Consider the following 24,012-nt stretch of genomic DNA (forward strand, 5'->3'; position numbering starts at 1 on the left):
TCGTGTTGATGTCGATTAATCACAATCCTGAAATAAAGACAGGAAGGGGTTCTGTCTGTAATGGGTCTGTGTGTCAATAAAGAGAGGAAGGGGGTTCTGTCTGTAATGGGTCTGTGTGTCAATAAAGAGAGGAAGGGGGTTCTGTCTGTAATGGGTCTGTGTTTCAATAAAGAGAGGAAGGGGGTTCTGTCTGTAATGGGTCTGTGTGTCAATAAAGAGAGGAAGGGGTTCTGTCTGTAATGGGTCTGTGTGTCAATAAAGAGAGGAAGGGGTTCTGTCTGTAATGGGTCTGTGTGTCAATAAAGAGAGGAAGGGGGTTCTGTCTGTAATGGGTCTGTGTGTCAATAAAGAGAGGAAGGGGGTTCTGTCTGTAATGGGTCTGTGTTTCAATAAAGAGAGGAAGGGGGTTCTGTCTGTAATGGGTCTGTGTGTCAATAAAGAGAGGAAGGGGTTCTGTCTGTAATGGGTCTGTGTGTCAATAAAGAGAGGAAGGGGTTCTGTCTGTAATGGGTCTGTGTGTCAATAAAGAGAGGAAGGGGTTGTCTGTAATGGGTCTGTGTGTCAATAAAGAGAGGAAGGGGGTTCTGTCTGTAATGGGTCTGTGTGTCAATAAAGAGAGGAAGGGGTTTTGTCTGTGTGTCAATAAAGAGAGGAAGGGGTTCTGTCTGTAATGGGTCTGTGTGTCAATAAAGAGAGGAAGGGGTTTTGTCTGTGTTTCAATAAAGAGAGGAAGGGGTTCTGTCTGTAATGGGTCTGTGTGTCAATAAAGAGAGGAAGGGGTTCTGTCTGTAATGGGTCTGTGTGTCAATAAAGAGAGGAAGGGGTTCTGTCTGTAATGGGTCTGTGTGTCAATAAAGAGAGGAAGGGGTTCTGTCTGTAATGGGTCTGTGTGTCAATAAAGGGGGTTCTGTTTGTAATGGGTCTGTGTGTCAATAAAGAGAGGAAGGGGGTTCTGTCTGTAATGGGTCTGTGTGTCAATAAAGAGAGGAAGGGGTTCTGTCTGTAATGGGTCTGTGTGTCAATAAAGAGAGGAAGGGGTTCTGTTTGTAATGGGTCTGTGTGTCAATAAAGAGAGGAAGGGGGTTCTGTCTGTAATGGGTCTGTGTGTCAATAAAGAGAGGAAGGGGTTCTGTCTGTAATGGGTCTGTGTGTCAATAAAGAGAGGAAGGGGGTTCTGTCTGTAATGGGTCTGTGTGTCAATAAAGAGAGGAAGGGGTTCTGTCTGTAATGGGTCTGTGTGTCAATAAAGAGAGGAAGGGGGTTCTGTCTAATGGGTCTGTGTGTCAATAAAGAGAGGAAGGGGTTCTGTCTGTAATGGGTCTGTGTGTCAATAAAGAGAGGAAGGGGGTTCTGTCTGTAATGGGTCTGTGTGTCAATAAAGAGAGGAAGGGGTTCTGTCTGTAATGGGTCTGTGTGTCAATAAAGAGAGGAAGGGGTTCTGTCTGTAATGGGTCTGTGTGTCAATAAAGAGGGGAAGGGGGTTCTGTCTGTAATGGGTCTGTGTGTCAATAAAGAGAGGAAGGGGTTCTGTCTGTAATGGGTCTGTGTGTCAATAAAGAGAGGAAGGGGTTCTGTCTGTAATGGGTCTGTGTGTCAATAAAGAGAGGAAGGGGGTTCTGTCTGTAATGGGTCTGTGTGTCAATAAAGAGAGGAAGGGGTTCTGTCTGTAATGGGTCTGTGTGTCAATAAAGAGAGGAAGGGGTTCTGTCTGTGTTTCAATAAAGAGAGGAAGGGGTTCTGTCTGTAATGGGTCTGTGTGTCAATAAAGAGGGGAAGGGGGTTCTGTCTGTAATGGGTCTGTGTGTCAATAAAGAGAGGAAGGGGTTCTGTCTGTAATGGGTCTGTGTGTCAATAAAGAGAGGAAGGGGTTCTGTCTGTAATGGGTCTGTGTGTCAATAAAGAGAGGAAGGGGTTCTGTCTGTAATGGGTCTGTGTGTCAATAAAGAGGGGAAGGGGGGTTCTGTCTGTAATGGGTCTGTGTGTCAATAAAGAGAGGAAGGGGTTCTGTCTGTAATGGGTCTGTGTGTCAATAAAGAGAGGAAGGGGTTCTGTCTGTAATGGGTCTGTGTGTCAATAAAGAGAGGAAGGGGGTTCTGTCTGTAATGGGTCTGTGTGTCAATAAAGAGAGGAAGGGGTTCTGTCTGTAATGGGTCTGTGTGTCAATAAAGAGAGGAAGGGGTTCTGTCTGTAATGGGTCTGTGTGTCAATAAAGAGAGGAAGGGGTTCTGTCTGTAATGGGTCTGTGTGTCAATAAAGAGAGGAAGGGGGTTCTGTCTGTAATGGGTCTGTCTGTGTGTCAATAAAGAGAGGAAGGGGGTTCTGTCTGTAATGGGTCTGTGTGTCAATAAAGAGAGGAAGGGGTTCTGTCTGTAATGGGTCTGTGTGTCAATAAAGAGAGGAAGGGGGTTCTGTCTGTAATGGGTCTGTGTGTCAATAAAGAGAGGAAGGGGTTCTGTCTGTAATGGGTCTGTGTGTCAATAAAGAGAGGAAGGGGTTCTGTCTGTAATGGGTCTGTGTGTCAATAAAGAGAGGAAGGGGTTCTGTCTGTAATGGGTCTGTGTGTCAATAAAGAGAGGAAGGGGTTCTGTCTGTAATGGGTCTGTGTGTCAATAAAGAGAGGAAGGGGTTCTGTCTGTAATGGGTCTGTGTGTCAATAAAGAGAGGAAGGGGTTCTGTCTGTAATGGGTCTGTGTGTCAATAAAGAGAGGAAGGGGGTTCTGTCTGTAATGGGTCTGTGTGTCAATAAAGAGAAGAAGGGGTTCTGTCTGTAATGGGTCTGTGTGTCAATAAAGAGAGGAAGGGGTTCTGTCTGTAATGGGTCTGTGTGTCGATAAAGAGAGGAAGGGGTTCTGTCTGTAATGGGTCTGTGTGTCAATAAAGAGAGGAAGGGGGTTCTGTCTGTAATGGGTCTGTGTGTCAAAGAGAGGAAGGGGTTCTGTCTGTAATGGGTCTGTGTGTCAATAAAGAGAGGAAGGGGTTCTGTCTGTAATGGGTCTGTGTGTCAATAAAGAGAGGAAGGGGTTCTGTCTGTAATGGGTCTGTGTGTCAATAAAGAGGGGAAGGGGTTCTGTCTGTAATGGGTCTGTGTTGTATTCTCAAATGAACATAACCTTTATGTACAGTGGTAAGATCTCCAATGAGTTGTATTTGATTGTCACTCTCTCTCTCTTTCTCTGTCTCTCTCTCTGTATATCAGCTATGTGAATTCATTGTGCAGCTTCTCATGTGACATCACTAATGCAGCCACAGTCCTACAGTGTGAGGGCACTACTGGCCTATAGGGCATCTGTCATCTGGATCAGAGAATAGCTGACCTGGCACATTGTTTACATGTCTACGTTCTCTACTTAAAATGACCCCAGTAAGACCATGTACACGAGGCAAACCATATACCAGATTTTCCACATGCCTTTTAAAGCGACAATATGTAACTTTTTTTGGGGGGTGACCAGACCAAATTCAGATAGAAATGTAAGTTATAGATCTGTCATTCTCATGAAAAGCAAGTCTAATAAGCAGTAGATATGTTCTATGTGCTCTATTTCTATGCTTCCTGGTCTACATTATCGTTGCTTGTTTTTGGTCACATAAAAACTGAAATTAGGAAAACTATTAAGAGTTTTAACAACCAGGAAATGGCGGAGCGATTTCTGCACATTGAAGTGCTGACATATTGTTTATAATTGTTTAGTTCAAATCCAACCCTTGTAATTTAGGTACAATATGACAGTAAGGAGACGACAGTTAGGCTCCAGGAGGTTACAGGTAGCATTCTTATGTTATTTCGTTAATTTTTAGCAATGTTGCTAAACAAAATGACTGCAGTAGTTCTCATAGACATGGTTGCTCTATGTGTCACCGACCCTGTATAAGCTAGCGACTGGGCTAACACAGCTTTCCTTTTAGGTCAATAATATGCTGTTTTTATTATCTTTTTGGTTTGGCTTTATAATCCTGAGAGACATTGAACTAGCTAGTAGCTAGCTAGTTAGTTATAGTAACTCGTAGCTAGCTAGTTAGTTATAGTAGCTAGCTCGTCAGTTATAGTAGCTAGTAGCTAGCTAGTTAGTTATACCTAGGTCGCTTACGAGGTTAGCTGACTTTTCTCCCCAAAAAAATCTCATCGTAGCTAGCGACTTGTCCCGCATGCTAGCCTTTACAGCCAAATATCACGTTAGAAACGTCAAAATATAAATATTGATATGGCCAGTGTTGTAGACCATTTCTTCATGCTAGCCTTTACAGCCAAATATCACGTTAGAAACGTCAAAATATTAAATATTGATATGGCCAGTGTTGTAGACCATTTCTTCCTTCTTACTGCAGCTTGACAGGTTTCGCTCATCTGGACAAAACGTTATAAAATGTTTTCTAACCAGTGGTTGTTTTGTTGATATTCTTTTTAAATCTGATGAGGCACCGGGTTCCTTCCTGATTTCTGCCATGGAACTTCCCCACATTTCCCATTTTAGGGAAGCCTGGTTCGCTACACCCATACCACACACACACATGCTGCTGACTAGACCTACAGTGGTGTGACAAATAGCAGTACGCATCACTACTGACGCAGAAAGACAGAGAGAGGGAGGGAGAGAGAGAGGGGTAGGAAGAGAGAGAGAGAGGTAGGGAGAGAGAGAGATGGGGGAGAGAGAGAGGGGTAGGGAGAGAGAGAGAGAGGTAGGGAGAGAGAGAGAGAAGGGGGGAGAGAGAGAGAGAGAGAGAGAGAGAGAGAGAGAGAGAGAGAGAGAGAGAGAAAGTGGGAGAGAGAGAGATGGGGAGAGAGAGAGAGGTAGAGAGAGAGTGGGAGAGAGAGAAGGAGAGGGAGAGAGAGAGAGAGAGTGGGAGAGAGAGAGAGAGTGGGAGAGAGAGAGAGAAGGAGAGAGGTAGAGAGAGAGAGAGGGGGAGAGAGAGAGAGAGAGAGGGAGAGAGAGAGAGAGGGAGAGAAAGAGACAAAAGAGAGTATTTTTTTCTCTGAAGTTACCATTTCAAAACTAAAATAACTTTATTAGTCGACAGTGAAAATGCTGACAGAGTGTTTTAAAGACTGAGTAAGCAGATGGACTGAGACTCCTCTCTATTTCAGGAAGACAGGGAGAGAGGGGGAGGGGGAGGGAGGGAGGGGGGAGGGGGAGGGGGAGGGAGAGAGGGAGGGGGGGGGATGGGGGGAGAGAGGGAGGGGGAGGGAGAGGGAGAGGGGGAGGGAGGGGGAGAGAGAGGGAGAGGGAGGGGGGAGAGAGGGAGGGAGGGAGGGGGAGGGATGGGGGGAGAGAGGGAGGGGGAGGGAGAGTTACCATTTCAAAACTAAAATAACTTTTATTAGGAGGGAGGGAGGGAGGGGGGAGAGGGAGGGAGGGAGGGAGGGGAGGGGAGGGGGGGGAGAGGGAGGGGGGAGGGAGGGATGGGGGAGGGAGAGGGAGGGAGGGAGGGGGAGAGAGGGAGGGGGGGAGGGAGAGAGGGGTGAGAGAGGGAGGGGGAGAGAGGGAGGGGGAGAGAGGGATGGGGGGAGAGAGGGAGGGAGGGGGGAGGGAGGGATGGGGGAGAGAGGGAGGGGGGAGGGGGAGGGAGAGAGAGGGAGGGGATGAGAGATAGAGAGATGGCATGTTTTTTTTGTATATAATTTATGAACCAAGTTAATAAAACATGTAACATTGGGGGGAACTGAGGAAAAACCAATGACGAAAGCCCGTCACAGCAGATGCATTACAGCTGACCAATCAAAACAGGTTTCTGGTGGGTTAAACCAATCAATGGATAGAACTGGTGTAGTTGTGGTGTGAGTAAGGCAGCAGGAATGGAACTCCATTCACAGTTTGTATTGGTCAGATTAGAGGATTTACTACTAGACGAGGTCTGAATATACTGTGTGCTTGTGGCCCCTCCCTCTCAGACTCTCTCTCTCTCTGTCTCTCTCTCCTCCCTACTGCAGTGAACAGGCCCCACACCACAGTATTTATCTCTGTCTCTCTCTCCTCTCTACTGCAGTGAACAGGCCCCACACCACAGTATTTATCTCTGTCTCTCTCCTCCCTACTACAGTGAACAGGCCCCACACCACAGTGTTTATCTCTGTCTCTCTCTCCTCCCTACTACAGTGAACAGGCCCCACACCACAGTATTTATCTCTGTCTCTCTCTCCTCCCTACTACAGTGAACCGGCCCATGTATCTTTAAGATAGAGTGAGGGCCTGATTCGATCATTCCTTATGGGCACCTTTTAAAGGGAATGTTCCCCTCGTTGGCATTAACAGTAAACGCTGCATATGTCAGCTACATCGTTAATTACCTTTAAATGGCACATAGCCGACGGCACGATCGGATTGGATCCCGGCATAACAGGATTCAATCTCTTATCAATTGTGACGTTCTCCAACTTGTGTGTGTGTGTGTGGTGTTTAAAAAAATATATTTTTGTATTTATCTGTTTGCAGCAACGACCTGGGGAATAGTTACAGGGGAGAGGAGGATGAATGAGACAATTTGTAAACTGGGGATTATTAGGTGACCGTGATGGTTTGAGGGCCAGATTGGGAATTTAGCCAGGACACAGGGGTTAACACCCCTACTCTTACGATAAGTGCCATGGGTTCTTTAATGACCTCAGAGAGTCAGGACACCCGTTTAACGTCCCATCCGAAAGACGGCACCCGACACAGGGCAGTGTCCCCAATCACTGCCTTGGGGCATTGGGATAAAACAATTTTAGACCAGAGGAAAGTGTGCCTCCTACTGGCCCTCCAACACCACTTCCAGCAGCAAGCCAGCAGTGGTATGCAGGGTGATATGCTGCTGGGTGATATGCAGGGTGGTATGCTGCTGGGTGTCTGTTGTGGGGGGCTGTCAGTCATTTCTGTTTTCTCTATCTCTCTACTCCTCCCTTCTCTCCATTTCTCCCAGTCATCCTGTTTCTCTCAATCCCTATCCCCTCCCCCAACCTTATTTCTCTCTCTCTCTCGCTCTCTTTTTCTCTGGCTGGGATCCAGAGTTCCCTGGGAAAACTGGGCTGTGGTAACCGGAAAAACCTCTCAGAGAGAAAGATAGAGGGGTAGCGAGACAGACAGAGAAAAGGAGAGAGGGTGAGAGAGAGAATGAGAGGGAGAAAAAAGACTCATAAATAAAGTTAGTAAGAGAGAAAGAGATGGAAGAAGAGAGAAAAATACACACAGAGAAAGAGATGGAAGAAGAGAGAAAAATACACACAGAGAAAGAGATGGAAGAAGAGAGAAAAATACACACAGAGAAAGAGATGGAAGAAGAGAGAAAAATACACACAGAGAAAGAGATGGAAGAGAGAAAAAATACACACAGAGAAAGAGATGGAAGAGAGAAAAATACACACAGAGGAAGAGATGGAAGAAGAGAGAAAAATACACACAGAGAAAGAGATGGAAGAAGAGAGAAAAATACACACAGAGAGGAAAGAGATGGAAGAAGAGAGAAAAATACACACAGAGAAAGAGATGGAAGACTGAAAGGCAGCTGAGGATTCACTCTGTCTTGTTTATCTGAACAGGAACCAAGTTGTCTTCTGTTGTCATGTTAGCATGCTAGCATTATCCACTGTGACTAATGACAAGATTAGCCTCGTTTGCAGTACACATCAGAACAGCAGGACGGCCTACAGGGAGGAGGTGAGGGCCCTCGGAGTGTGGTGTCAGGAAAATAACCTCACACTCCACGTCAACAAAACTAAGGAGATGATTGTGGACTTCAGGAAACAGCAGAGGGAACACCCCCTATCCACATCGATGGAACAGTAGTGGAGAGGGTAGTAAGTTTTAAGTTCCTCGGCGTACACATCACAGACAAACTGAATTGGTCCACTCACACAGACAGCATCGTGAAGAAGGCGCAGCAGCGCCTCTTCAACCTCAGGAGGCTGAAGAAATTCGGCTTGTCACCAAAAGCACTCACAAACTTCTACAGATGTTCAATCGGGAGCATCCTGGCGGGCTGTATCACCGCCTGGTACGGCAACTGCTCCGCCCTCAACCGTAAGGCTCTCCAGAGGGTAGTGAGGTCTGCGCAACGCATCACCGGGGCAAACTACCTGCCCTCCAGGACACCTACACCACCCGATGTTACAGGAAGGCCATAAAGATCATCAAGGACAACAACCACCCGAGCCACTGCCTGTTCACCCCGCTATCATCCAGAAGGCGAGGTCAGTACAGGTGCATCAAAGCTGGGACCGAGAGACTGAAAAACAGCTTCTATCTCAAGGCCATCAGACTGTTAAAGAGCAACCACTAACATTGAGTGGCTGCTGCCAACACACTGACTCAACTCCAGCCACTTCAATAATGGGAATTGATGGGAAATTATGTAAAATATATCACTAGCCACTTTAAACATTGCTACCTTATATAATGTTTACATACCCTACATTATTCATCTCATATGCATACGTATATACTGTACTCTATCATCTACTGCATCCTTATGTAATACATGTATCACTAGCCACTTTAACTATGCCACCTTGTTTACATACTCATCTCATATGTATATACTGTACTCAATACCATCTACTGTATCTTGCCTATGCCGCTCTGTACCATCACTCATTCATATATCTTTATGTACATATTCTTTATCCCCTTACACTTGTGTCTATAAGGTAGTAGTTTTGGGATTGTTAGCTAGATGACTTGTTGGTTATTACTGCATTGTCGGAACTAGAAGCACAAGCATTTCGCTACACTCGCATTAACATCTGCTAACCATCTGTATGTGACAAATAACATTTGATTTGATTTGAGGACAGTACACAGCAGGACAGCAGGACAACAGGACAGCAGGACAGCACACAGTAGGACAGCAGGACAGCACACAGCAGGACAGTACACAGCAGGACAGCAGGACAACAGGACAGCAGGACAGTACACAGCAGGACAGCAGGACAGCACACAGTAGGACAGCAGGACAGCACACAGTAGGACAGCAGGACAGCACACAGCAGGACAGCAGGACAGTAGGACAGCAGGACAGCAGGACAGAACACAGCAGGACAACAGGACAGCAGGACAACAGGACAACAGGACAGCAGGACAGCAGGACAGCAGGACAGCACACAGTAGGACAGCAGGACAGCACACAGCAGGACAGCAGGACAGCAGGACAGCACACAGTAGGACAGCAGGACAGCACACAGCAGGACAGCAGGACAGTAGGACAGCAGGACAGTAGGACAGCAGGACAGCAGGACAGCAGGACAGCAGGACAGCAGGACAACAGGACAGCAGGACAGCAGGACAGCACACAGTAGGACAGCAGGACAGCACACAGTAGGACAGCAGGACAGCACACAGCAGGACAGCAGGACAGTAGGACAGCAGGACAGCAGGACAGAACACAGCAGGACAACAGGACAGCAGGACAACAGGACAGCAGGACAGCAGGACAGCACACAGTAGGACAGCAGGACAGCACACAGCACACAGCAGGACAGCAGGACAGTAGGACAGCAGGACAGCACACAGCAGGACAGCAGGACAGTACACAGCAGGACAGCAGGACAGCACACAGCAGGACAGCAGGACAGCAAACATCAGGACAGCAAGGCAGCACGCATCAGGACAGCAGGACAGCACACAGCAGGACAGTACACAGCAGGATAGCAGGACAGCACACAACAGGACAGCATACAGCAGGACAGCACACAATAGGACAGCACACAGCAGGACAGCACACAACAGGACAGTACACAGTAGGACAGTACACAGTCGGACAACAGGACAGCACACAGCAGGACCTCACACAGCAGGACAGTACACTGTAGGACAGCAGGACAGCACACAGCAGGACAGCAGGACAGCACACAGCAGGACAGTACACAGTAGTAGGTATCCTGACAACGCTAGGTATCCACAGGACTAGTAATGACAGAACCAACTATATCAATAGCCTGACAATGTAAGGTATCCAGGGAACTAAGAATGATAGAACCAACTATATCAATAGCCTGACAACATAAGGTATCCAGGGACTAGTAATGACAGGACCAACTATATCAATAGCCTGACAACATAAGGTATATCAGACTGGTAATGACAGAACCAACTATATCAATAGCCGGACAACGTAAGGTATCCAGGGAACTAGTAATGACAGAACCAACTATATCAATAGCCTGACAACATAAGTTATATCAGACTAGTAATGACAGAACCAACTATATCAATAGCCTGACAACGTAAGGTATCCAGGGAACTAGTAATGACAGAACCAACTATATCAATAGCCTGACAACATAAGTTACATCAGACTAGTAATGACAGAACCAACTACATCAATAGCCTGACAACGTAAGGTATCCAGGGAACTAGTAATGACAGAACCAATTATATCAATAGCCTGACAACATAAGGTATATCAGACTAGTAATGACAGAACCAACTATATCAATAGCCTGACAACGCTAGGTATCCAGGGAATTAATAATGACAGAACCAACTATATCAATAGCCTGACAATGCTAGGTATCCAGGGAACTAGTAATGACAGAACCAACTATATCAATAGCCTGACAACACTCAACGTCAACAAAACTAAGGAGATGATTGTGGACTTCAGGAAACAGCAGAGGGAACACCCCCCTATCCACATCGATGGGAAAGTAGTGGAGAGGGTAGTAAGTTTTAAGTTCCTCGGCGTACACATCACAGACAAACTGAATTGGTCCACCCACACAGACAGCATCGTGAAGAAGGCGCAGCAGCGCCTCTTCAACCTCAGGAGGCTGAAGAAATTCGGCTTGTCACCAAAAGCACTCACAAACTTCTACAGATGCACAATCGAGAGCATCCTGGCGGGCTGTATCACCGCCTGGTACGGCAACTGCTCCGCCCACAACCGTAAGGCTCTCCAGAGGGTAGTGAGGTCTGCACAACGCATCACCGGGGGCAAACAACCTGCCCTCCAGGACACCTACACCACCCGATGTCACAGGAAGGCCATAAAGATCATCAAGGACAACAACCACCCGAGCCACTGCCTGTTCACCCCGCTATCATCCAGAAGACGAGGTCAGTACAGGTTCATCAAAGCTGGGACCGAGAGACTGAAAAACAGCTTCTATCTCAAGGCCATCAGACTGTTAAACAGCCACCACTAACATTGAGTGGCTGCTGCCAACACACTGACAATGACTCAATACCAGCCACTTTAAAATATGGGAATTGATGGGAAATGATGTAAAATATATCACTAGTCACTTTAAACATTGCTACCTAATATAATGTTTACATACCCTACATTATTCATCTCATATGTATACGTATATACTGTACTCTATATCATCGACTGCATCCTTATGTAATACATGTATCACTAGCCACTTTAACTATGCCACCTTGTTTACATACTCATCTCATATGTATATACTGTACTCAATACCATCTACTGTATCTTGCCTATGCCGCTCTGTACCATCACTCATTCATATATCTTTATGTACATATTCTTTATCCCCTTACACTTGTGTCTATAAGGTAGTAGTTTTGGGATTGTTAGCTAGATTACTTGTTGGTTATTACTGCATCGTCGGAACTAGAAGCACAAGCATTTCGCTACACTCGCATTAACATCTGCTAACCATCTGTATGTGACAAATAACATTTGATTTGATTTGAGGACAGTACACAGCAGGACAGCAGGACAACAGGACAGCAGGACAGCACACAGTAGGACAGCAGGACAGCACACAGCAGGACAGTACACAGCAGGACAGCACACAGCAGGACAGCACACAGCAGGACAGCACACAGCAGGACAGCACACAGCAGGACAGTACACAGCAGGACAGCACACAGCAGGACAGCACACAGCAGGACCTCACACAGCAGGACAGTACACAGCAGGACAGCAGGACAGCACACAGCAGGACAGTACACAGCAGGACAGCACACAGCAGGACAGTACACAGTAGTAGGTATCCTGACAACGTAAGGTATCCACAGGACTAATAATGACAGAACCAACTCTATCACTAGCCTGACAACGTAAGGTATCCAGGGACCTAATAATGATAGAACCAACTATATCAATAGCCTGACAACGTAAGGTATCCAGGGAACTAAGAATGATAGAACCAACTATATCAATAGCCGGACAACGTAAGGTATCCAGGGACTAGTAATGACAGGACCAACTATATCAATAGCCTGACAACATAAGGTATATCAGACTGGTAATGACAGAACCAACTATATCAATAGCCTGACAACGTAAGGTATCCAGGGAACTAATAATGACAGAACCAACTATATCAATAGCCTGACAACGTAAGGTATCCAGGGAACTAATAATGACAGAACCAACTATATCAATAGCATGACAAGATAAAGTACATCAGACTAGTAATGACAGAACCAACTATATCAATAGCCTGACAACATAAGTTACATCAGACTAGTAATGACAGAACCAACTATATCAATAGCCTGACAACGTAAGGTATCCAGGGAACTAGTAATGACAGAACCAACTATATCAATAGCCTGACAACATAAGTTATATCAGACTAGTAATGACAGAACCAACTATATCAATAGCATGACAACATAAGGTATATCAGACTAGTAATGACAGAACCAACTATATCAATAGCATGACAACATAAGGTATATCAGACTTTAGAGTAATGACAGAACCAACTATATCAATAGCATGACAACATAAGGTATATCAGACTAGTAATGACAGAACCAACTATATCAATAGCCTGACAACATAAGCCTAGCCTTTAGAAAAGGTACAGCTCATTAAGAAAGATATGACCCATGCGGGCCGGGAAGATCTCTCTATGCGAGGTCTAAAACCAAATGTCCAATAACCTATCCTCATTCCTCTTACCGGCCTGTCGTAAAAGTTAAGTTAAGGTTATGAACAGTAGCTAATTTCCCAAATATTCTAGCCTACAAAGGTGTTGTCCTAAAGTTGTTGGGGCTTTTCAAAACTAACAAGAATGAACAACTATAGCACAGCTTTCAACAATACTATCTTATTATAGAGCCTCTACCCAGGCTATAAACAATACTATCTTATTATAGAGCCTCTACCCAGGCTATAAACAATACTATCTAATTATACAGCTTCTACCCAGGCTATAAACAATACTATCTGATTATAGAGCCTCTACCCAGGCTATAAACAATACTATCTGATTATATAGCTTCTACCCAGGCTATAAACAATCCTATCTGATTATATAGCCTCTACCCAGGCTATAAACAATACTATCTGATTATATAGCCTCTACCCAGGCTATAAACAATACTACCTGATTATAGAGCCTCTACCCAGGCTATAAACATTACTATCTTATTATATAGCCTCTACCCAGGCTATAAACAATACTACCTGATTATAGAGCCTCTACCCAGGCTATAAACAATACTATCTTATTATATAGCCTCTACCCAGGCTATAAACAATACTATCTGATTATAGAGCCTCTACCCAGGCTTCGTCCTGATTGGTCCAGGAGCGGTGTGGCCAATAGGGCCAGTATAGCACAGTGTTTTATGGGTACATATTCTTGATAGGACGAAGGTTGACATCGCACAACCCTAACACAAACTACCATGAGTGGATTTTTGATGTCAGACAGTGATAAATTAATGATAAATTAACGATAAATTAATGATTGATTAATGATTGACAGTCTCTCGTCAGCCCTGACAGCCTTGTTGTGACCTAGCAACATACAAACCTACACACACCCTCTACACACACTACACCCTCTACACCCTCTACACACACTACACCCTCTACACACACTGCACACTACAATACACACTACACTACACACAACACTACACACTCTACACACGCTACACTTCACACACTCTACACACTACTCTCTACACACTACTCTCTACACACTACTCTCTACACACTACTCTCTACACTCAAATACACTCTACACTCAAATACACTCTACACTCTACACACTCAAATACACTCTACACTACACACACTCTACACACTCAAATACACTCTACACTACACACACTCTACACACTCAAATACACTCTACACTACACACACTCTATACACTCAAATACACTCTACACTACACACTCTACACTACACACTCTACACTACACACTACACACTCAAATACACTCTTAAAAAAGGTTCCAAAAGGGTTCTTCGGCTGTCTCCAAGGGAGAACCCTTTTTGGTTCAAGGTAGAACCCTCTGTGGAACATGGAACCCAAAAGGGGTTCTACTTGGAACCTAAAAGGCTTCTTCAAAGGGTTCTCCTATGGGGACAGTCAAAGAATCCTTTTAGGTTCTAGAATCTTTTTTTTGTCATAGCGTGTTCTCAGTTTGTAAACAATGACCTGTTTTGAACGTTGAATGCAGCTCTACCTTATCTGGAGTTGAAGACCAGGGAGAGACTGTGACATCATAATAACAACACACACAGTCACTCTCTGACGCAAACAAATGAGAGTGTGTGATTTTTCAGTCTCAGACACGGCTGTTGTGTGTGTGTGTAGCTGTGTGTGTGTGTGTGTGTGTGTGTGTGTGTGTGTGTGTGTGTGTGTGTGTGTGTGTGTGTGTGTGTGTGTATCTCTGTGTGTGTGTATCTCTGTGTGTGTGTATCTCTGTGTGTGTGTATCTCTGTGTGTGTGTATCTCTGTGTGTGTGTGTCAGACTCACCAGTTGAAACTCACTGCGTCGTGCGTAGGCGTCCTGTATTCCAGAATCCCTCCACAGAGCGTCCAGCGCCAGACCATAAAGCTGGAATTCCATTGGTTCTACCGCCACTCCACCACGCCCCTCAAATGACATCACAAACATGCCATGCTTCTCGTTTTCAGAGTTCTGCCACGGAATCCCCAGCTTGTCCCGTGCATCCACCAATACACGCATCCCCTGTAGAACAATATATACATTAATATATACATCCACCAATACACCCATCCCCTGTAGAACAATATATACATCCACCAATACACGCATCCCCTATAGAACAATATATACATTAATATATACATCCACCAATACACCCATCCCCTGTAGAACAATATATACATCCTCCAATACACGCATCCCCTGTAGACCAATATATACATTAATATATACATCCACCAATACACCCATCCCCTGTAGAACAATATATACATTAATATATACATCAACCAACACACCCATCCCCTGTAGAACAATATATACATTAATATATACATCCACCAATATACCCATCCCTTATAGAACAATATATACATTAATATATACATCCACCAACACACCCATCCCCTATAGAACAATATATACATCCACCAATACACGCATCCCCTATAGAACAATATATACATTAATATATACATCCACCAATCCACCAACACACCCATCCCCTATAGAACAATATATACATTAATATATACATCCTCCAATACACCCATCCCCTGTAGAACAATATATACATCCCTTATAGAGAGAGATGGCGCTGAAAACATACACTCACAAGTACAAAATGTGTTATTTTGGGCCTCAACCAGTGTTACAGTGTATCTATCTACAACCAGTGTTACAGTGTATCTATCTACAACCAGTGTTACAGTGTATCTATCTACAACCAGTGTTACAGTGTATCTATCTACAACCAGTGTTACAGTGTATCTATCTACAACCAGTGTTACAGTGTATCTATCTACAACCAGTATTACAGTGTATCTATCTACAACCAGTATTACAGTGTATGTATCTATCTACTGGTACTCACACAGCTCTTAGGTCTTTCACATGCTACACACACATTATTGGAAACAGAAACTTATTTTGTTAACCCAGAAGAGTCTATTCTATGTTACAATAGAAGTGTATTTAGCTAACCCAGAAGAGTCTATTCTGTGTTACAATAGAAGCGTATTTAGCTAACCCAGAAGAGTCTATTCTATGTTACATACAACGTTCCCTCAAATTTCAGGTCTGCTGAGCGCAAACTTGAACGTTGTGAAAATGCTGCGAGGTTTTGGCACTTCAACCGCACTCAATGAACTGTATTCTGCCATAAGCAAACAGGAAAACGCTCATCCAGAGGTGGCGCTCCTAGTGGCCGGGGACTTTAATGCAGGCAAACTTAAATCAGTTTTAACACATTTATATCAGCATATTAAAATGTGCAACCAAAATGAGAAACAAAACCTCTAGACCACCTTTACTACACACAGAGACTCGCACAATGCTCTCCCTCGCCCTCCATTTAGCACATCTGACCATAAATTCTGTGCAACTTCCAGCCTGCGTTTACTGTGAACCCTGAGGTTGTCCCCATTTTTGGGCTCCAAAGTGGCGCAGCAGGGCCTGACATTAACCTGTTATTCCACGTGTTTATCAGACAAGGAGGTGACTGAACATGTTGTGTTGTTTGATGCAAGAAACCACTTTACAAAATAAAATGCATTATTATTCCCATATCATTATTACAGAGAATGAGACACATTATGCTTCCCTCTGCCTATTGGCTACTTAGCTTAATCAAGCCTGTCTCAAAATACAACACTGCCCCTTTAAGACAAAAAAAACCCCTCTTTACTCGCTTTTCAAAGATGTCTAGAAATGTACACGTTTTGTGCTCTTTGTATGAAGTAATCACTACAATTGATCTATAACTGGTCTAATAACTCCCTAATTAGCAAAGGATATGAACAAAATGTGCCCACGTGGCTACATGCAGCTCTCACATGGATGCAGCTCTTACATGCAGCTCATGCTGTAAACACAGTCCAGTTCATCTACTCACGAAGGCTCATGCTGTGAACACAATCCAGTTCATCTACTCACGAAGGCTCATGCTGTAAACACAGTCCAGTTCATCTACTCACGAAGGTGCCTCACACAGGAAGCGGCGCTCATGCTGTGTTCAACACAGTCCAGTTCATCTACTCACGAAGGCTCATGCTGTAAACACAGTCCAGTTCATCTACTCACGAAGGCTCATGCTGTAAACACAGTCCAGTTCATCTACTCACGAAGGCTCATGCTGTGAACACAGTCCAGTTCATCTACTCACGAAGGCTCATGCTGTAAACACAGTCCAGTTCATCTACTCACGAAGGCTCATGCTGTAAACACAGTCCAGTTCATCTACTCACGAAGGCTCATGCTGTAAACACAGTCCAGTTCATCTACTCACGAAGGCTCATGCTGTAAACACAGTCCAGTTCATCTACTCACGAAGGCTCATGCTGTAAACACAGTCCAGTTCATCTACTCACGAAGGCTCATGGCTCATGCTGTGAACACAGTCCAGTTCATCTACTCACGAAGGCTCATGCTGTAAACACAGTCCAGTTCATCTACTCACGAAGGCTCATGCTGTAAACACAGTCCAGTTCAAAGTGAATGGCACAGATCCATATACGGCAATGGCCTATTTGCATATAGGCCTACTGCAGCTCTGATTGGTTATGCCGCACAGGTCTGTGTAGAGTGGTGCATTTCAATGAAATAGAATCCTACTCCAATGCGTTCTGCTTACAACAAAAGTCTTGCATAGATTGTTTTATTTTAGGATGTTGCATTAAAAGTGGCTAATATTGAGTTGACTCGATCGCAATTCCACAGTAAAGGGAAACGTTGATAGTGTTAACTAAAGGGGAAAACTCTAGAATGTTGATAGTGTTACTCTAGAAAGTGGGGAAACTCTAGAACGTTGATAGTGTTACCTAAAGGGGGAAACTCTAGAACGTTGATAGTGTTAACTAAAGGGGGAAAACTCTAGAACATTGATAGTGTTACCTAAAGGGGGGATACTCTAGAACGTTGAGTGAAGTTCAATCTAGTGCTTCTCTGCGCGGGGCTGCGGATGTGCGCAGCTTAAAGGGAACATTGGGTACAACAGAAGCTTCTCAAGCTAACCTAGAAGATCCAGATAATGGGTTAAATCATATAGACACCTTCTCTCTGTCTCTCTCTTCACCAACAGACATACAGTCTGACCGTGTGTGTGTGTGTGTGTGTGTGTGTGTGTGTGTGTGTGTGTGTGTGTGTGTGTGTGTGTGTGTGTGTGTGTGTGTGTGTGTGTCAGACACATGTGTTTTATTAAGACCCCAGTAATTAAACAGTAGCTTTAAAAAAAGTATATATGATGTTGTTAGAAGTCTCTTTATAAATTGTGTGTGTGTGCGTGCGTGCGTGTGTGTGGCGTGCGTGCGTGCGTGGTGTGTGTGTGTGTGTGTGTGTGGCGTGCGTGCGTGCGTGTGTGTGTGTGTGTATGTGCTTGTGTGTGTGTGTGTGTGTGTGTGTGTGTGTGTGTGTGTGTGTGTGTGTGTGTGTGTGTGGTGTAAAGTACTTCAGTAAAAATACTTCAAAGTACTACTTAAGTCGTTTTTTGGGGTCTGTACTCTACTTTACTATTTTTTTATTTTCGACAACTTTTACTTCACTACACTCCTAAAGAAAACAATAAAGTTTTACTCCATACATTTTCCCTGACACACAAAAGTATTTTCAAATGCTAAGCCGGGCAGGAAAATGGTCCAATTTTACGCACTTATCAAGAGAACGTCCCTGGTCGTCCCTACTCTCTCTGATCTGGAGGACTCACTAAACAGAGAACATCCCTGGGCATCCCTACTGCCTCTGATCTGGAGGCCTCACTAAACAGAGAACGTCCCTGGTCATCCCTACTGCCTCTGATCTGGAGGACTCACTAAACAGAGAACATCCCTGGTCATCCCTACTAGCCTCTGATCTGGAGGACTCACTAAACAGAGAACATCCCTGGTCATCCCTACTAGCCTCTGATCTGGAGGACTCACTAAACAGAGAACATCCCTGGTCATTTGTAAGTCGCATCCCTGGATAAGTGCGTCTGCTAAATGACTTAAAATGTAAACAAATGTCATCCCTACTGCCTCTGATCTGGAGGACTCACTAAACAGAGAACATCCCTGGTCATCCCTACTGCCTCTGATCTGGAGGACTCACTAAACAGAGAACATCCTTGGGCATCCCTACTGCCTCTGATCTGGAGGACTCACTAAACAGAGAACATCCCTGGTCATCCCTACTGCCTCTGATCTGGAGGACTCACTAAACAGAGAACATCCCTGGTCATCAATACTGCCTCTGATCTGGAGGACTCACTAAACAGAGAACATCCCTGGGCATCCCTACAGCCTCTGATCTGGAGGACTCACTAAACAGAGAACATCCCTGGTCATCCCTACTAGCCTCTGATCTGGAGGACTCACTAAACAGAGAACATCTCTGGTCATCCCTACTAGCCTCTGATCTGGAGGACTCACTAAACAGAGAACATCCCTGGTCATCTCTACTGCTTCTGATCTGGAGGACTCACTAAACAGAGAACATCCCTGGTCATCCCTACTAGCCTCTGATCTGGAGGACTCACTAAACAGAGAACATCCTGGTCATCCCTACTAGCCTCTGATCTGGAGGACTCACTAAACGGAGAACATCCCTGGTCATCCCTACTAGCCTCTGATCTGGAGGACTCACTAAACGGAGAACATCCCTGGGCATCCCTTCTAGCCTCTGATCTGGCAGATTCACTACACAGAGAACGTCCCTGGTCATCTCTACTGCTTCTGATCTGGAGGACTCACTAAACGGAGAACATCCCTGGGCATCCCTTCTAGCCTCTGATCTGGCAGATTCACTACACATTACATGCTTCATTTGCAACTGATGTCTTAGGGTTGGAGTGGCTCTCTGTAAATAAACAATTCAAACACAAAGTATGACAATTGGAAACTTTTCCATCTATCTATGTATGTGTGTGTGTGTGTATCGGAGAAAGAGAGAGAGAAACTAGTCGTCACTTCCTCACTGCAGTGACACACACACACATCACAGTCTGCCGGCTGATGCCGCGTTCACACGCTGGTCAGAACTAGGACACTCTTGACATTTCAGACTTGCTTAGAAAGTGGATAAATCCCGAGTTCTGACCAGCGTCTGAACGCGGCACGAGAGCCAGACGTGAGTCACACTGTGTCACAGTTCATGTGTTTCAGTTAGGTAAAACGTGAACGTCTGGTCTGCATGGGACCACTGATCCGTTAGATACAGACCTAACCACTGATCTAGAACCAGTTTTACTTAGTGTGAACGTCTGACACCACTGATCTAGAACCAGTTTTACATAGTTTGAACGTCTGACACCACTGATCTAGAACCCGTTTTCCCTGCCCCAGTCCTACCCATTCTATAGAGACGGAAATGCACAAACGGACATAATGTTTTGTCAATGAGAGTAGAAGCTGACTTGGGATCAGTTTCCAGGAGACAAATTCCATATACAGTAGAGAATAATAGGGTAGAGGCTGACTTGGGACCAGTTTCCAGGAAACAAACAAAATTGATTGAATAACGTTGTTTTCCCTTGGAGAAATGCCATGCTACAATAACATAGGCCTGTTCACTGCATGAATCACAATGGTTATAATTATAACTCTTATCTAAAAGTATTGATTTTGGCTACCTTTATGATATTCTCAAAGATTGTGTCCCGGAAGTCGAGTAGAGCTTTCTTGTCGAACTCTTTCCCATTAATTATCCTCATCTGTTTGAGGAAGGTCGATTTGCCGCTCTCTCCAGCGCCGAGGAGAAGGATCTTCACGAGCCGCCTCACCGCGCGCCTCTCTCGTGCAAGCATGGCATCAATCTCCCGGCTCCTCCGCCGAGCCTCTCGCTCCTGCACCGCGTCCCTTTCCCGGATCCTGTCCTTGCTGCCGCCCGCCTCTCGGGTGGCCTCGGCCGGCAGCAGGCAGCGGCTCAGGCTCCGCACAACTCCCGACATGGTCCCTGTTTAACCAACCAACCCACCAAACTTCAGCAAAACCTTTTCATAATACGAGAAGAGTCCAGTCTACACTCCCATTCAATAGGCTACGGTTCGATTATACCATTTTAGTAGTAGCAGGGATATCCGACTGTTATAAAAACCCCAGATTGTCTCAAAAAGTGAACAATTAGGCTATTTCGATATCAAAATCCTTGACATGATACGAGATAATCCACTCCACTCCGCTTTAATACATTTATATTAGCCTAAAAGTTTAAGTGGTTAGGATTATCAAAATGAAAAAGAAGATTTTGTCGTCCATTAAAATAGATCCTGTTTATTTATCCGTTATGCGTCGACCCGCAGAGTTGCGCGAGCTGGAATACTCCCGTGTCCATTTTGGTTTAGAGTTGGATGTGTTCTCTTCTCAAATAAAGAACCAGCGAAGTGGACAAGAGGGGAAAAACAACACAACCACCGCGGAGACTAAAGTCGTCCAACAAGCGTTATAAACTCAGTATAAAACGATATCACCGTCCGCGTATCTAGACTAAAGTTTAGCCAAACAAACTTCAGTAAAATAAAAGCAAATGTTGGCTCGATGTAGATTAGGAGGATTCCCAGGGGATTTCTGAATTTGAGAACACGGACAAAAAGGCAAGAGTGGGAGCGAGAGTCTGGCCCAGTGATTTATATATACACTAGGTGACTAACAGGGGGTGCTGTTTTGAAGCCACTGAGCCTCCATATTGGCACTCACCCGCTGAATTTTTTTGGGGGGGAAAGCTATATAAATGCATTTGGCCTCGTCGTGGCCCACCACGGAGTTGGGCTGTAGTTGTAGTGGGCTGTTCCATGTCCGCTACATACTGTCTTGGTCTGGTCTAAGACTGCTGCAGCACTACCTCGGACGGCAGATAGGGGGCGACTCAACACCACTCTATCACTGCAGGCGGTGTCGAGAAAGAACACTGGGATGTAGGGCTCAATGCTTTAATTGGAGTCAAAAAAGAAAGAACACTGGGATGTAGGGCTCAATGCATTAATTGGAGTCAAAGAAAGAACACTGGGATGTAGGGCTCAATGCATTAATTGGAGTCAAAGAAAGAACACTGGGATGTAGGGCTCAATGCTTTAAGTTGGAGTCAAAGAAAGAACACTGGGATGTAGGGCTCAATGCTCTGTCGTGGAGTCAAAGAAAGAACACTGGGATGTAGGGCTCAATGCTTTAATTGGAATCAAAGAAAGAACACTGGGATGTAGGGCTCAATGCTTTAATTGGAATCAAAGAAAGAACACTGGGATGTAGTCTGGCTCAATGCTTTAATTGGAATCAAAGAAAGAACACTGGGATGTAGGGCTCAATGCATTAATTGGAATCAAAGAAAGAACACTGGGATGTAGGGCTCAATGCATTAATTGGAGTCAAAGAAAGAACACTGGGATGTAGGGCTCAATGCATTAATTGGAGTCAAAGAAAGAACACTGGGATGTAGGGCTCAATGCTTTACTTGGAGTCAAAGAAAGAACACTGGGATGTAGGGCTCAATGCTTTAATTGGAATCAAAGAAAAGAACACTGGGATGTAGGGCTCAATGCATTAATTGGAGTCAAAGAAATAACACTGGGATGTAGGGCTCAATGCATTAATTGGAGTCAAAGAAAGAACACTGGGATGTAGGGCTCAATGCTTTAATTGGAGTCAAAGAAAGAACACTGGGATGTAGGGCTCAATGCAATTGGAGTCAAAGAAAGAACACTGGGATGTAGGGCTCATTGGAGTCAAAGAAAGAACACTGGGATGTAGGGCTCAATGCTCTAATTGGAGTCAAAGAAAGAACACTGGGATGTAGGGCTCAATGCATTAATTGGAGTCAAAGAAAGAACACTGGGATGTAGGGCTCAATGCATTAATTGGAGTCAAAGAAAGAACACTGGGATGTAGGGCTCAATGCATTAATTGGAATCAAAGAAAGAACACTGGGATGTAGGGCTCAATGCATTAATTGGAGTCAAAGAAAGAACACTGGGATGTAGGGCTCAATGCATTAATTGGAATCAAGACAAATATAATACAGTAGAGAATAATAGGGTAGAAGCTGACTTGGGATCAGTGTCCAGGTGACAAACTCCATATACAGTAGAGAATAATAGGGTAGAAGCTGACTTGGGATCAGTGTCCAGGTGACAAACTCCATATACAGTAGAGAATAATAGGGTAGAAGCTGACTTGGGATCAGTTTCCAGGTGACAAACTCCATCCCCTTCTAGAAGACTTGTTGTGGCTGGCTAGTTGTCTCTCCTTCCATGTCTCAGAGCAGGGCTTGAACACAAGTGTTAAACCTGCTGTTTTCAACTCTCTAGAGACAGCAGGAGCGGTAGAGATACTCTGAATGACCAGCTATTAAAAGCCAACTGATATTTACTCCTGAGGTGCTGACCTGTTGCCCCTCTACAACCACTGTGATTATTATTATTTGACCCTGCTGGTCATCTATGAACGTTTGAACATCTTGGCCATGTTCTGTTATAATCTCCACCCGGCACAGCCAGAAGAGGACTGGCACCCCTCATAGCCTGGTTCCTCTCTAGGTTTCTTCCTAGGTTCCCAGCCTTTCTAGTGAGTTTTCCTAGCCACCGTGCTTCTACACCTGCATTGCTTGCTGTTTGGGGTTTTTTAGGCTGGGTTTCTGTACAGCACTTTGATAAATCAGCTGATGTAAGAAGGGCTTTATAAATCAATGTGATTGATTGATGTCTCAGAGCAAGGCTGGAACAAAGCCCTGCTGACCCTGGACAACAGATAGATAGACAGAGTAACATGTGTCAGAGCAGGGCTGGAACAAAGCCCTGCTGACCCTGGACAACAGATAGATAGACAGAGTAACATGTCTCAGAGCAGGGCTGGAACAAAGCCCTGCTGACCCTGGACAACAGATAGATAGACAGAGTAACATGTCTCAGAGCAAGGCTGGAACAAAGCCCTGCTGACCCTGGACAACAGATAGATAGACAGAGTAACATGTCTCAGAGCAGGGCTGGAACAAAGCCCTGCTGACCCTGGACAACAGATAGATAGACAGAGTAACATGTCTCAGAGCAGGGCTGGAACAAAGCCCTGCTGACCCTGGACAACAGATAGATAGACAGAGTAACATGTGTCAGAGCAGGGCTGGAACAAAGCCCTGTTGGCCCTGGACAACAGATAGATAGACAGAGTAACATGTGTCAGAGCAGGGCTGGAAC

General features: G+C 44.9%; 1 protein-coding gene across 1 annotated transcript in view; it reads right to left on the minus strand.

Annotated features, from left to right (window-relative positions):
• gna12a (guanine nucleotide binding protein (G protein) alpha 12a) overlaps positions 1–21,049 on the minus strand; it is a 30,479-nt gene extending 9,430 nt beyond the window's left edge. Inside the window, exons 1-2 of the mRNA XM_064962899.1 lie at positions 20,464–21,049; positions 14,670–14,885 (exon numbers count right to left, since the gene is read on the minus strand). Coding sequence (XP_064818971.1) covers positions 14,670–14,885; positions 20,464–20,781 — 534 coding nt within the window. The 5' untranslated portion in view covers positions 20,782–21,049. The remainder of the gene's footprint in view (positions 1–14,669; positions 14,886–20,463) is intronic.
• Between the last annotated feature and the right edge of the window lie 2,963 nt (positions 21,050–24,012).

Source organism: Oncorhynchus masou, unplaced genomic scaffold (assembly GCF_036934945.1).
Source record: "Oncorhynchus masou masou isolate Uvic2021 unplaced genomic scaffold, UVic_Omas_1.1 unplaced_scaffold_643, whole genome shotgun sequence".
Lineage (NCBI taxonomy): Eukaryota > Metazoa > Chordata > Actinopteri > Salmoniformes > Salmonidae > Oncorhynchus > Oncorhynchus masou.